Source organism: Acanthisitta chloris, unplaced genomic scaffold (genome assembly GCF_000695815.1).
Source record: "Acanthisitta chloris isolate BGI_N310 unplaced genomic scaffold, ASM69581v1 scaffold17799, whole genome shotgun sequence".
Taxonomy (NCBI): Eukaryota; Metazoa; Chordata; class Aves; order Passeriformes; family Acanthisittidae; genus Acanthisitta; species Acanthisitta chloris.
This window is the reverse complement of record NW_008691058.1, coordinates 32,911-48,517: the sequence shown is the minus strand read 5'-3', so window position 1 is coordinate 48,517 and position 15,607 is coordinate 32,911. Positions and strand designations below refer to the sequence as shown.

The following is a 15,607-nucleotide window of genomic DNA, read 5'->3' as shown; positions in this document are numbered from 1 at the left end:
GCTTGAATCTTTCCTATGGTATGTTTTTACCCTCATGCCATGCCCACCTTGGGCCCTAAGAACATTTTAATACTTTCCTTTTTATCTGCTTCTTCTATCTGTTAGGTATCCTTCTCCATGTTCTCTTTTCTAAAAAATCTCTATTTGTTCTGTCTTACCTCATGAGTCCTACAGTCCCTGCTCTGGCAGCACATCTTGAGAGTCTTCAGCCCAGGAAGCATTCCTGTAGCAAGTACAATCCTTTCAGGCACAGAGCTGAGGGACTTCGCACACCCCTTTTCTGTGGTTCGATCAGCTGGTATGATTACTAGTCTGTATGCCAACATCTGACCTTGTCCTTCCCTTCCCTTCCCTTCCCTTCCCTTCCCTTCCCTTCCCTTCCCTTTTCCTCCTTGTGTGCTTTTTTGTTCCATTGAGCTTCTTGCCCCTGAGCATCATAGCTCTCCATGTCTTTCTCTTGTGCCATCACTTTCTGATATTTATTACTCAGTTCATGTTCCCTCTTGCCTAGTCTACACCCTGCCTCTGTTCCTACCCTAAATCTTAGCAGCCATACTCCAGCCTTCCCTTCCCTTCCCTTCCCTTTTCCTCCTTGTGTGCTTTTTTGTTCCATTGAGCTTCTTGCCCCTGAGCATCATAGCTCTCCATGTCTTTCTCTTGTGCCATCACTTTCTGATATTTATTACTCAGTTCATGTTCCCTCTTGCCTAGTCTACACCCTGCCTCTGTTCCTACCCTAAATCTTAGCAGCCATACTCCAGCCTGTTTCCCCTAATTTGTCCTTAACGGAAATGTTATTTTCTGTTACCACCTGTGAAGTCCCCTCCATGTTCTCTGATTTTAGGCAGAGAAAGACCCTCAGTACTCTTAAATTCCACCTCCTAAGCTGTTCTTTTGCAGGCCCTATGCTCTTCAAGGAGACGATTCCTCAGCTCCTGTTCCTATGCAGGAGTTCATAGTCCACAGATGCTGCTTGGGTGCTGTGGGCACCCTGATGGCTCCATCAGCACAGTGAAGGAAGCTGCTTGGAGAGCATCACAGTGGTTTGTGAAAGCCAAAAAACTTCTTGAACCTCCCTGTCTCTCCTCCTTCCTGCAGACCTGCCTCTGGCTCCTGTATAATTAGGTTGTATCCGGTTGTCTCCTCCAGGTTTCTAGGCTCAGCACTGACAGCTCAGGGGTGGGCTCTTAGCTCTGATCTCGCCCATCACAGTCCAGACCTGCAGCTTCTGGGACTGTCACCTTTGTATGGACTCTGCTGTTAAATCCTAAGTTTGCATATGCCTATATACAAGTGGCATTCTTTTCAGGCCTTGCAACTTGATAAAATTAGGCCTGCGCAGACAAATTTCCCTTTACATCTAACTCTTTTCTACTAGCAGAGCAAAGCCTGTTTTAAACACCGCTCGTAAAAAGTCCTGAGCACGCTGGGAAAAGCTGGTAGAGTTGTTTAACATGGGTGATACAACATATTTTCTCCTTGACCTCACATTTGGAAGCTACCGAGCCTTTTGGCTTTAATTAACACAAAATATGTCTGAGGCAGATATTTGGCATGGGAGAGCTTAGTTTTCAAAATACAAAGATCAACAAAGTTATGTGCCATGAAAAAAATAGTCTCACAAAGTAGTAGAAAATAGGAAATTCTTGTAAAAAGCAATTCTGTCAGCCTCTGTCTATGATATGTAGCATCAAATACAGTTCCACACTGTGCAATTAAGGATATTATCAAATATCTGTATTTATTATTGAACTACAGCTGATAAAAATGCAATTTTATAACAAACAGACTACTGTATATAAGTAATAAAATCTGTATTTCTGTAAACTCACATAGGCATAGAGTGCAGTGTCTGGCATGTAATGCACTGTGTCAGATCCCAAGGCTAATCAGTAAATGTACATACATTGCAAGCAATACAATCTTGACTTGGGAAGTGCAGCAGAAACTAGCAGCACCTTTAATAATCACATATTTAGAAGTGGTAAGGAGATAAAAGACTGATGCTTCTGTCTTCCCACAAGATGTACAGCTTGGCTATTCATACAGACATTACATTACATACATACAGGCAGACATACATTGTTCACACATGTACAATAATAACAGGGGGGGAAAAAAGCTGCTTTGCAATAGAAAGGTCTTTTACATTACCCTTTTGCTCAGGTGACACCAGGTACAATGGAGCATCAGGAAATGTTACATGACACATAGTTTCCAACATACATTCCCTGTTCTTACATTACTTATACAAGAGTATGGAAAGAGAGTATGGTGAGATGCATCATTGCAAGCAATAGCAAAAAATTTAGCAAGGTAGTAGGAGAGTTCTTAAAAGTGATGGCATTTAAATATAGCATTTTTCAAAATATTCTTTTTAAAAATTCCTTTTTTTCTGTTTATTTCCTTTTTTTTTGGAATGATTTCTCATGTTATCAACCAAAGAACTTTGAGCAGTAGTGACCAGTCTGCAGAACTAACTGCACCAACACTTCCTTTGACTGATTAAACAGCAGTTATGACAGTAGAGATAATTCTAGATGGGATTGAAAGACTAACATAGTCAGGAAGGAAATACAGTGGACAGCCTGCTGTTGTAGTTTGCAATTATTGACCAAAAAAACCCCAATCAAGCAAAAAAAAAGCTAGTTAAAGGATAATTTTGCCTGAGAAAGCCTTGTAGCTGAGAAACTGCAATACCTATCATTCTAGTGACAGCCTTTGTGTGTTGTATGCCTGGAGACCTTTGAAAGACTAACATAGTCAGGAAGGAAATACAGTGGACAGCCTGCTGTTGTAGTTTGCAATTATTGACCAAAAAAACCCCAATCAAGCAAAAAAAAAGCTAGTTAAAGGATAATTTTGCCTGAGAAAGCCTTGTAGCTGAGAAACTGCAATACCTATCATTCTAGTGACAGCCTTTGTGTGTTGTATGCCTGGAGACCTGCAATGCCCAAGGTAATTTTTCTTTCTGTGTTTGGGCCATTTTTCGATAGGCATGAAGGAACAGGCTGCACTGGTATCCGGAACATTTCATTGCTGCCATCGTTTATGTAGATAATGTTACCCTCAGCTCTTCCATCCAAGGGAAGCAAAAGATCTTGGACAGCCTGTTCCTTCCAGATATTTCCATTCTGCCAAAGGTAATCCAGTTCCTGTTCTGAAAGTGAGCTAAAAAGCTGATCTATTTTTCCCTTGTGAACAAATCTGTTCAGACCACTGCCTTTTGCCAGATAGAAAAGAGCCAGAGGCTGCCTAGAATGATGCAGAGCTCCATAGAGCGCTTTGAAAGACTCACTCAAGCGTTTAACAAAAGTTTCCATTTTCCTGGAACCATCATCTAGTTGTTTTATATTTTGGGGCCAGAACAACAAGGAGGCTAGGAAGAAAGGCTCTACACACTGTGATGTTGACTCCACTTCCTGTAGAATGCTTATAAGCAGATCCTTCAACATCTTAGGACGCTGTAACTGAGTGGATTTAGGTTTAATGCAGTTAAGAACAACATTTGCCAAGATCAAATTTTGTTTATCTTTCCAAGTTGCTTGTACATCATTTGTACACAAATTTGCATAGACTTCTACTATGTCTTCTATTTCTTTGCCAGCATTTTTGTGATTTCTGTGGAGGTATTCCAAAATACCAGAAAAGGAGTCTGCTTTGGAAGCCTCCACAGTGTCCCTGTATGCTTCTATGCGCAGAGAAATGGGCTTCTTTGAGAACTGCTTATTTTTCAGTTGCTCAAAACTGAAATCACAAAATATTTCGGTGTATTTGGTAAAAAGTTCTTGAAGTTTCCCGTACAAGTTTTCTTCAACAATTTCTTTTTCTCTGTTCTGTGTTTTGAAAAACACAAAGTAGTCTTCAAAAAAGTCAAATGCCCTTTTCAACCTTGATCGCAAATTACATAAAAAACTGGAATAATGTGTAAGAACCTGAAACATTTCCCTGTCTGTGTTGGGATTCTCTACATTCAAAACACTATTTCCTGATAGATACTTTGTCATAAGTTTTTTAGACTGTAAGTCTTTTTTGCTGAAAAAAGGAACATGCCAAAGGACATCAATAACATAAAGACCAGTTTCTATTTCTCCCTGATAACCAGCAGTATTGTACATTTGAAGCTTTCTTTTAGGCTTTTGGTGCTGCGAATATTGTTCACTGGCTTCAATTTTAGCTTGCCTCTGAGATTCTTGGAAAGCCTGTGAAGCTTTCTCAGCAAACCCTAGTACACATTCCAGTTTCTTAGCTGTCAGGGCTTCAGTCTTTTCTTTGGACTCTACCGAGGCTCTTAGCTGACTTTTAAAGACTTGACCTAGTGTATCTGATATGTATGAATTATGTGGATCTCTTTGTTTTGCTTCTTTGGCCCACTGAAGTGCAAAATCAAATCTCCTTTCTCTAATGCAGTATCTTGCTAAGGCTTGGCAAATGTAACCATTTTGCTCAAATGTAGCAGCTGCTTGTTCTAACACACGTTTCACACCTTTGTCTTCCTTGTGAATGTTTTCAATTAAGGGGGAAAATGACGTGTCTGACTCGTCCCCATGTTCCTTGCGCTGTCTTGTAATCAGCAGGGTTTGTACATCACGAATAAATTTGTTTTGCTTTAACGAAGTCTTATAAAATAAATCTTCTTTCAATAACTTTAGTGTAATTGCACTTTTAGGCAAGTCATAGGTTAGTTTCAATTCTCTTAGGCAATGAGATGCTATCAAGGGGTGAATGATACGAAGACCTTTGTAGCTTGTGTATTCATGTACCTGATCAGATATTAGAATATTAGAACAAATTCCTATCTTTTCTATTAATTTCTCTTTGCTGCAGCCTATCTCTTGAAAATTAATTCCTAAGAATTTTTCACATAGTGATATTGAAATTGTAGATGTTCTTACATATGAGTTTAACAGTGCTAGATAGCAAACAAGTTGTGCTGGTTTAGAGGCAATATCCAAGTTATGCAAGGTATTTTTTACCACTTTTTCTATGTACTGTGTATTGAAGTTTTTCTTCATAATCATAAATGAATAGAAATTGGCAGGATTTGAATGCACCTCTTCAATATGTTTTAGTTTCTGATCAAAGGCCCTTTGCTCTTTTTCCGAAAGCATATGTTTTAAAGAAACACTGTTGAAGATATGGATTGTTGAACTTTCATCAGGATTCTGAGATCTCATACAGTTTAGAATGATCACTACAGGATTTGCATACCGAAGACCTTTTTCTATTATAGCTGCCTGAATTTCTTTCTGCAGAACATAGACATTTTCTTGCTCTTCAAAATCATCCACAAGAAGTAACACTGGTAAATAGCCTGTGTTGTCATTTGCACCATAGGTGAGTAAAGTTGTCACCTGTGTTCCAATATCACTTGGTTTGTTTTTCAGAACAGCACATCTGAATTTCTTCCGCAAATCCCAGAGGATATGCATAGCTAATGTTGTCCCACCACAGCCTGGGTGGTGGTAAAGGTTGATAATTTTTACAGGTGATTCATCAGCACTGTTAGATGAAGATACAATTAGGCCTTCAAGCTTTTCATAACTGTCCCTTTTGATAAAATCTGAAGTATATTTTTCAGAAGAAAAGTAGAAATTCCACCACGATACTTTCCCACCTCGATAAAACTGTTCTTCCCGCACTTTCAGGAAATTTTGAAATTTGACTGCATCCTTCTCTATTCTTGTGTCTTTGCATTCATTTTCACAAAGTATTTCCAATGCTGTCATGGAGTCATCTTTCCTCTTTAGAAGAATGTTAGAACAACCTACAGATGGCAGGAGTCTTTCAGAAGACTGTGTATCTGATGCCAGTTTTATGATGGTACCATTTACCATTTGCAGTGTTAAATTAGAAACACATTTCTTTGAAAGTGCTTCCTCACTGATGCCTCTAGCAAGCAGAACATCTTTCCATTGCTGGTATGTACCTGCACCAATGCAAATGCAGACCATGTTTTCCAGTCCCTTTAATTCCTGGTAGTATGTCATGAAAGTTTCAATAAGGGGATCTGCTGAATTTTCCACTGTGGAAAGCAAAAGAAACACTATTAAAAACTTTCCATTCTGCTTTATATCTTTGTGTGAAAGAAAGGAAATCATTTTTCTGACATCACTAGCTCTGTCCTGTTGCCATAAAGTGGAGTTTAATGGTGGTTTGTTATTGCCTTTGAAGTCTGATCCACCATTGCAGAAAATCCAGTTGGTCTCCTGATACAGTTTCAGCTTTCTAGCTTGTTCAGAAACCGAGCCCCCCATGTGTTCATAATAATCTGGGAAGCGAAGTATGGCATTTCGATTTTTTTTGTAAGTCTTCAATACACCATCCTTTTCTGATTCAGAGTCAAAGTCAAGCACAGCAAACCATTTTATTTCATATAAAAAGTCTAAGTCTGAAGTTTGGCTTGGGTGGCACTTGTTTGCTACCAAAATGTAGTAGTCATAGTAAGAGCTGTCTAGTGAGTCCTTGTTACCTGTGAGCAGACTAACTAGCTTTAGTCCTTCATTCATTGGTTTATTTTGCTTTAAGTTATGTCTTTCCTCTGCACTTTTACGACGATCTGCTAAAGATGATAACTTATCTTTAAATTGTGCAAATTCTTCCATATTGTAAATATTTCTGGAACTAGCTCCATCCCGGATGAAGACAGCCTTTTCCCAAGTCTTACTCTTAAATTTATATGTGAAGGTAATGAAATATTTTGTATCACAGATGCAGTGTTGGGGAACCACATCTACTTCAATGACAAAGCGATGTGATGAAGTTCCATTTGGTGATAATACTTCCACAAATCTAGGTTCTCTAATGCAAGCTTTTGCAATGCTGACGAAGCGCTTATCAAAGTACTTTCCCAAGTCTTTATTGAAATGCTCAATGTATGCATCTTGATTGGTAACTTCTATTCCTTCAATTTTTCCTTGTGGATTGTCCCATACTCCAAAATGGATCGTGCCATTTGTGCGGGAGTTCATGCAGGCTGCAGCAAACCTAAAGGTCTCATTGCAAAATTTCCTCATTATATCATCTTCTAGTGTATTCTCAGTGTTGGTAAGTAATTTGTATTCATGTACCGGATCCATGAGATTGCGTGGCCCTGTTTCAGGGGCATTAAGAATATTATACCTTATGTATCGAGTACAATCACTGAAATTATCAAAAGGATATGGCATAGACATATTTCCAGTTGGGTGCTGGCTGCTTGACAGTGGCTCCTCTGTTACAATCTCTTTGCCAGTTGACTTAACTGTTTTTGTGTCTTCCATGGGTTCCGTCTTAGAATCCTGCAGTATGCTGGAATTAAATGACTCACATTTCTTCTTGCACTCTTCCTTTCCCAGTCCCCCATCTTTTCCTTCTCCATCAAGACTCTGTTGAGTGTCTTCTTGTTCCACAGCCTGATCTGAACCTTTATCTATAACGCCATGCTCTTTCAGGAAATACATGATTTGAAGAGCAGGTTCATGAGGTATGCCCATTTTCAAAAAATCTGTTTTAGTCATCTGCTTCAAAGTAAAACCAGTCACAGCTTGGTTAAACAGGATTTCTGCATATTCTTGGTCAATCTTAACCACTTCAATTGCCCATTGCTTGACTTCTTCTTTTGTCCACTGTTCAATATGTTGATATGACCATGAGTTCTCATTTTGTTCAGTGGTTGCCTTTTCCATTCTTTAAGGAAAAATCATGACAAAATTGCTAAACAAGTGATTCACAATTGCCTATTAACTGAATAACACATATTTCCTTGCTATTATTAACTGTAAATTTCTTCATTAGTGTAATTACATAACATGGTATGTAACACATTGGGAGACATCATGAGAAAGTGAAATAAGATCATACATAAGGCATTAGCTACTTATAAAAGATTTATTAGAGAATTCTTTTATTTGCATTTTGTTTTTGAACCGCTTCTGCATCTGACACTACATGAAATTTGTGACTGATACCTATTTGTGATTATATGGGCCATCCAATAACTAAAAAACCCCCATAAAATTATAAAATCATAGAATTATAGAATATCCTCATTTGGAGGGGGCTTACAAGGGTCAGCAAGTCCAGCTCCTGACTCCACAAAGGGCAAACTAAAAGTTAAACCTTATGTCTAAGAACATTGTCCAAACACTTCTTAAATAGTGACAGGCTTGGGGCCATGACTGCTTTCCTGGGGAATTTGTTCCAGTGCTTGACAACCCCCTCAGCGAAGAACATTTTCCTAATATCCAATCTGAACTTCCCCTGGCACAGCCTTAAGCCATTTCCTCATGTCCTATCACTGGATAGAGATAGGACACTGTGACACTGTGTCCTATCACTGGACAGAGACAAGAGATCAACACTTCCCTCTCTCTTCCCCTTCATAAGGAATTTGTAGACAGCAATGAGGTCACCTCTCAGTCTCCTCTTTTCTAAGCTGAACAAACCCAGTATCTTCAGCTGCTCCTCATAAGTCATGCCCTCTAGTGCTTTCCCTGCTTTGTTTCCCTCCTTTGGGCACAGTCTAGTATTTTTATCTCCTTATACTGTCGAGCCCAGAACTGGACACAATGCTTAAGGTGAGGCCACACTAGTGCTCAGTATTGTGGGACAATCACTTATTTTGACAGGTTCACTATATTGTGCCTAATGCATCCCAGGATATGTTTGGCCCTTTTGGCCACCAGGGCACTGTTGATTCTTTTTGGGTTTAGCACCAGCCAAAACTCCTGGATCCTGTTCAGTAGGGCTGCACTTCAGCCTCTTGTCTTCCAACCTGCATATACATCCAGGACTACACTGTCCCAGATGTAGAATCCAGCATTTCTCTTCATTACATTTCATATGGTTCATGACTGACCAGCACTGTAATCTATCAAGATATCTCTGTCAGGCCTCTCAATAAATGGCTCCTCTTAGTTTAGTATCATTGGCAAACTTGTTTAGTATGTACTCAACTCCTGTGTCCAGGTCATTGATAAGACACTGAAGAGAACTGGTCCTAAAATTGAGTCCTGGAGAACACCACTAGTGATTGGCCACCAGCCAGATGATACTCCATTTATACCAATTTTTTATATTGCTTTGAGTCCCACCTTTCAGCCAGCTGTCCACCCACCATGTACACATCACAAATGGCTTTCATTAAGTTCCCAGTTTGGTGAAGAACAAAAATCAACCACACATGGAAATCCAATCTTTTTTTACCTTTAGATGTGGTTAAGGACGGAATTTGTTTGAATAATACCTCAAAGAGACATTGTTGTGAAAAGATACTGCCATGAATACTTAGCTATTGCTATTGCAAATGAAAGGAAAATCTTTTCCATATTAGCTTTTTGGTATATATCATGTTCACTAAGGTTTCTCAAATTAAACTAAATCAAGAGGAAATAGTACAGCAGCACTCGTGGAGGTGACAGGAAGAAGAGCATCTTACAATCTACTTGGTCTTAGTAAATGTGAACTTTTTGCAAAAACTTTTAAAACAGAAAAATAATACAATAATTGCTCTTCATAACATCTAATTTTACTTTATCCTGTCACTTCCTTTGGAAGAATGATATTCATTCAACTGGAATGCTGACTTTATGAAATTGCACTCACCTATGGTTGTTGTATTAGTGATAATGACCTTGTCCATGCACCTCTTCTTGCTTGCAGCTGACTGTTCCTGAAACAATATGACTTCTTAGATTTTTTTCAGTGAAACTTTATTTTCTGAAAAAACACTTGGCTGTCTGGGCCACCCTGATGATATGCTTTCACCAATATATTATTTGGTTTCCTAAACTACTAACTTTAATGAGAAGCAATAGTAATGATTCCTTATAACTAGAGGAGGAAAACAGCTGTCCTACCTTTGGCCAAGCTGCCTCCTGATTTAACAAATGAACTGTGGGAACAGAGAAAAAGGTGGGGCTATGGGTACAGAATCCTGCAGTTGTATTTTCCTTTACAGAGTCTGACTTTTGCCCACAGAAAAAGAAAAACTAAATGCCATTATAGTAAGTACATATTGTCAAAAATTGAGGATGCAGAGGCAAAAAAGATCAGTGTTTTTATTCAATGACTGAAGCAGCTGTTGCTATTCTTCGGTAACTCCACCTACTGTATCTGAAAGCTGAGAAAAGAAACTGAAACTAAAGCCCTTCTGCTCAGACCATTTTCAACCTAGTAATACAAAAGTATGATTTTAATTCCTACCAAATATATACTTTCTAATAGAGGTACAATTTAATCCTAACATAAAAGCAAATCTTTATGTCCTTAAAACAATTTTCCATGTGTTAGTGTTTGGAATCCCCCATAAAGAGATCAAGCTCCAGAACAGGTTACTTTCATTTCCTAGACTTAATGCTAAAGTTTCTGTTTCATATTACTTGCTAGTTAATGATTCTGGCCAACTGAAATACTATAAACTTGTCCTTTTCCAACATGGAACAACTGTATCGTGTTATTTCTGCAGAATAGTTTCCTTGAGGACATATTCCTTGGGATTATTTCACTGTAATCTCATAATAAAAATTTTTCCTGTGCAGATATTTATCAGATTCAAAGACTTTTTCTTAGCAGAATATGGTCATCTTATATATAAAATCTATGTCTCAAAAAAACCCCCAACAAAAAACCCTCCAAACCCCGGTCAAAAGACAGGTATCACACTAAGCCATCGGGTCTTCATAAAATATTCCAGCCTCACAATAAACATGCACATACTTATTGCAACTGTTCTATTCTGCAGGTTTTTTTCTATAGTTGTTCAATACACATAATTTGTTCAATCAGGAAACCCAACAGCTGAAATTCAGCTGAACTGCTCTTCTGAAGTATGAGGGAAAAAGGCCCATTAAAACAAGTTCATAAACTTCTAACATAAGTCATAAATAGAAAGAAGGAAAAGAGCATCAGTAGACATATGACTGGTTTTTCCCAGTGGCAAAGGCTCATTTCTAGAGAGAAATGTCTGCTAGAGAATATCTATTATTCCTTACCTTATCCTTGGCAAAGTGGGCCTAAGCAAAACAGACCTTCCAACAGGGCATCCAAACGCTGTAGACTGGGCAAGTCAAACTGGGTGTTGCAGAGAAAGGGGAGGATATATACGCAGAGTGTATGGGCAGTTCTATTGCTCCCAGCCTCGTTTGCTTTCACTTTTACCAAGCAAGGAAGCTTCTAATCTGCTTTTTCCTAACTTCCTGTTTGGGAAATCATTGTTCTCTTAGGAAATTAAGAATCCTGTTCTAGGATGCCTTTTTAAAAACACAGAACACTGTCTTGAGCTGCTATCCAGAAACTTGAGAAACTAGAAAACAGCATCTTAGTACTACTTAGCTAATAAAATGCAGAGAGGAACAGCTATGGGCTGATCAAAGTGTTATGGACTGACCACAGTCCCCCATTCCCCATTCCCCTGGGCTGCTTGGGGTGGCAGATGGAGCAGGTGGAAGAGTTGGGAAAGGAGGAATAAAGTTGAGCCTGGATAAACAGAGTAGGGTGGGGGAAGTTGTTTTAATCTTTTAACCTTGTTTCTCACCATCCCACATTATTTTAATTGGCAATGAATTAAATTACTTTTTCCCCAGTCAGGTTTGTTTTGCCTATAATGGTAACTGGTAAGTCATCTACCTGTCTTTTTCTTGACTCAGGAGCCTTAGTATCTTATTTTCTCCCCAGTGCTGCTAAGAAAGGGGAATGAGAGGGTGACTGGGTGGGCATATGGCAGCCAGAGAGGGTCAACTCACCACAATCCTTCAGAATGGAATCTACTCTGAGAACAACTGGGTGAGGTTACCAAGGTACTGCACATTTTAGAAAGCAAAGAGCATCTCCAGCCACTACAGAGTCAGCTGTGGAAAAGCCATCACCTCTTTCAGTTGTGGATGCTGCTCGTACTATTGCTTTCTATTCTTACATGCTTCCCTGTGTACTTCAGCTATGTTTATTTCTTCAGTCCTGTTGTGCACCCGTATGCTATTGCACAGATTCTTATTGGAAAAATTATATCACTAAGTCTTGAATCCCTAATTGCTGCACTTTTCAGGAATGCATCTTCAGCAGATAGAATTGTATGGCTGTACATTAAACCTCTCATATATTTTCATGTCAGGTTCAAGGGAGACAAAGTAATGCTTGATAAGATGTAATAAATACATCACCTTCTCAGACTATGGTGCAGGTCTGACATCATTCTAAGCATTCTGATGTGAAAAATTATAAGAAATAATACTGTCTTTGACTCAGCATGTGGGATTCACAGAACACCAAGCGCCATGAAGTGCAGCATCTGCTTTATATGTTGCTAGCCCTGAGAACTGTGGATGTGAACCACTGCTGCACCCTTTTTGCCTGGGGAAGAGAGACTGCTTTCTCTGGCAGGTGCCTTTGTTTACAGAGGCATAACTTGATTCCCTGGAGATCATTAAACTTTTCTCCCTGTAGCTGTGTGTTCTTGCTGAGGCAGCTGGGTACTTCACATCTGTAGGAATCCACGTGATGCCCAAATCTAGCTGTTGCCCCAGAGGGGCTGTTGAGTTTATAGGGTCACAGCTCTGCTGCCAATTAGGGAGGCTTGCCTGGTGTTCCAGGTTACCCCATGTTTGAGGCTGCTGGCTGGGAGGCTGTGCTGACAATGTATCCTTATGTTAACCAGAACATTGTTAGTACACCTGGCTAGCTGTGTTTTCTTTTCTGTCATTACCAATAATCAACTTCAGTCCTACCAGTCTCATGAGACGGTCTCCTCTTTAGCTGCTCTATTTTGTGCTTTGACTAAGTTGCTCATTGTGCTAGTTTGAGCTGAAGTAGAGTTAACTTTCTTCACAGAGGCTAGTATGGGGCTATGTTTGGGTTTTGTGCAGAAGACAGAGTTGATAATGCAGAGATGTTTTTGTTATTGCTGAGCAGAGCTTACACAGAGCCAAGGCCTTTGCTGCTTTCCGTACTGAGTTGCTGGCAAGGAAGTTGGGGATGCATGGGAGATTGGGAGGAGACACAGCTGGGACAGGTGACCCAAACTGACCAAAGGGATATTCCATACCATATGACATCATGCTCAGTATATAAGGTGGGAGGAAGAAGGAGGAAGGGGGGACATCTGGAGTGATGGTGTTTATCTTCCCAAGGAACCGTTACGCGTGATGGGCCCTGCTCTCCTGGGGATGGCTAAACACCTCCAGTCTTTGGGAAGCAGTGAATGAATTCCTTGTTTTGCTTTGCTTGTGTGTGCAGCTTTTGCTTTCTCAATTAAACTGTCTTTATCTCAACCCGTGAGTTTTTGTAGCTTTTACCCTTCTGATTCGCTCCCCCATCCCATGGGTGGGGGAGTGTGTGAGTGGCTGCGTGGCTCTTGGCTGCTGGCTGGGGTTAAACCACGACACTCATCCATTCACAAGGTTTTGATGTTGGGTTTTTTTAGAGGCTTTGGGGTTTTTTTCCCCCTTTGTGCGTGTGTGTGTGTGTGTTAGCTATTTCCATTAATCACGTCTCCTCTTTTGGTATGGTGTGTCTTGCCTATTTCTACATCATTTTTGATTTATCTGCCAGAAAAACTGATGTTCAGATTGGGACTCACACCAGTCTTGGTTGTGCATTTCGATGAGCTCACAGCCTCAGATAATCTCACAGGCATAAGCCTGTATCATCATAATCTTAGTGCTCTTGTAAAGAGCATCTGTACTCCTCTGAGTTTTGTAGGCCAGTTATCTGTTGAGCCATTCTGTGAGTGTTAGCATCACATTCTTAAATTGCTGGCTGTTTTCTGATTGTACGGTGTAATACTGTGTTTCTCTGAGCTGGTATTGTATGGGCAACCATTCCTTGCCCGCACCAACCTGACAATCCCTGGCAGCTTGTCATCTCAGTGAGGTTTGAAGAAGTGTCATCCTTCCCCCAGTTCTGGCTTCTTCTCTTGCCCTGTATGATTGCGTGACTAGCTGGTCCAAGGAACTGCAGCACACTGTTATATATCAGCTTAGACTATGGACAGGTCAGATCTGGACAACCTCCTGTGAGGTTGCTTAAACTACTTTACCAGCACACCCAGACCATGCTAGTGAAGGGAGTGGAAGGTGCTGCACAATGATATACTTGTATGGACATGTGCATTTGCAGGCTTCCAACATCTACACAAGCAACAGCTTTTGTGTTCTGCAGTGCCAGTCAAAGTATAACAGGCAATTGCTGAATGCAAATTCCTAACTGGCCTTGCTCTTTGTTGTTACCTTTCACAAGGTAACTGCCTGCCTAAAAGGCTTGGGCATTGTGATCCAAAGTAGCTGCCTCTCTAGAAAATATGTGCTTCCTTTCCCACACTCATAATTTTCCAAAAGATGTTCCTTTTGTTATAGCATTTTACCTCACGACGCTTATTTCTTGTGTTGGAACTCCTAAATAGATTATATCCTTGACTGATGAAGCTGAAACATATATGTTTACTGAGTAGGCTTTTTTTTCTTGTTTTCTAAACAGTCATGGTTGACAACTGGCACTCTGTGTGCTTTTCCTATGCTGGCAGAGAGATGGAAATGAGTGCTGAAGCTCGGTAGTACTTTTGTGAAGTGCAGACAGGCAGCAAGGACCCTTGAGGGGCTGACCCCCAAGTTATGTTACTCAGCTACCCCTGAGCTGCAGGGCCAGCACTGAACACCTGTATCTGAAGCACTTAGGGAGTCAGAGAATTGAAGGAAGCTGGACTACCAGGTTTCTTGAGGGAATGAACCTGCAGACATCTCAGAGGATCCAAGCTATTTGATATAGAATAGAATAGAATAGAATAGAATAGAATAGAATAGAATAGAATAGAATAGAATAGAATAGAATAGAATAGAATAGAATAGAATAGAATAGAATAGAATAGAATAGAATAGAATAGAATAGAATAGAATAGAATAGAATAGAATAGAATAGAATAGAATAGAATAGAATAGAATAGAATAGAATAGCATTCAGTTGGAAGGGACAAACAACAATCATCTAGTCCAACTGCCTGAGCATTTCAGAGCTGACCAGGTTAAAGCACATTGTTACAGGCATTGTCCAAGTGCTTCTTAAACACTGATCACCTCTTTAGGAAGCCTGTTACAGTGTTTGATCACCCTCTCAGTAAAACAATGCTTCCCAATGTCCAGAATAAACTTCCTCTGGTGCAGCTTTGAAGCATGCCCATGCATCCTATCACTGGAAAACAGGGAGAAGAGCACCCCTCTCTTCATTTCCTCTCCTCAGAAAGCTGTAAGGGCAATGAGCCTCCTTTCTCCAAACTAGACAAATCCAAAGTCTTTAGCCACTCCTCAAAGTATGTTCCTTCCAGCACTCTCACCAGCTTTGTTGCCCTCCTATATATATATAGTGGGTCTTTCTCTTAGCTTATCAGAGATGGAGAAAAAGTGATCACAGCCCCTTTTGTTAGAAATATTTCTACATACAAGAGGATTTACTTCATCTTTCTTTGTATCTCTTCTCGCCAAGATAAAATATTTTTTAGGCCTGTTCTACACTTTCTTTCTCTCATTTATGTTGCTTCTCAAAGGTTTTCCTCATTTGGCTGTATCTTTCAGACATACCTGAAAGGAATTTCAACTGGAATCCAGATTTCTAACTGTCCTAGCCTGCTGTTTAAAATAGTGAT

General features: G+C 39.9%; 1 protein-coding gene across 1 annotated transcript; it reads right to left on the bottom strand.

Annotated features, from left to right (window-relative positions):
- Positions 1–2,903: 2,903 nt before the first annotated feature.
- Positions 2,904–7,667, bottom strand: LOC103809269 (sterile alpha motif domain-containing protein 9-like). Its single transcript, XM_009082095.1, has one exon. The coding sequence runs from the start codon at positions 7,665–7,667 to the stop codon at positions 2,904–2,906; it is 4,764 nt and encodes a 1,587-aa protein (XP_009080343.1).
- Between the last annotated feature and the right edge of the window lie 7,940 nt (positions 7,668–15,607).

Excerpts from the sequence above, each read along its gene's own strand:
- LOC103809269 (XM_009082095.1), bottom strand. The coding sequence starts at position 7,667 with ATGGAAAAGGCAACCACTGAACAAAATGAGAACTCATGGTCATATCAA.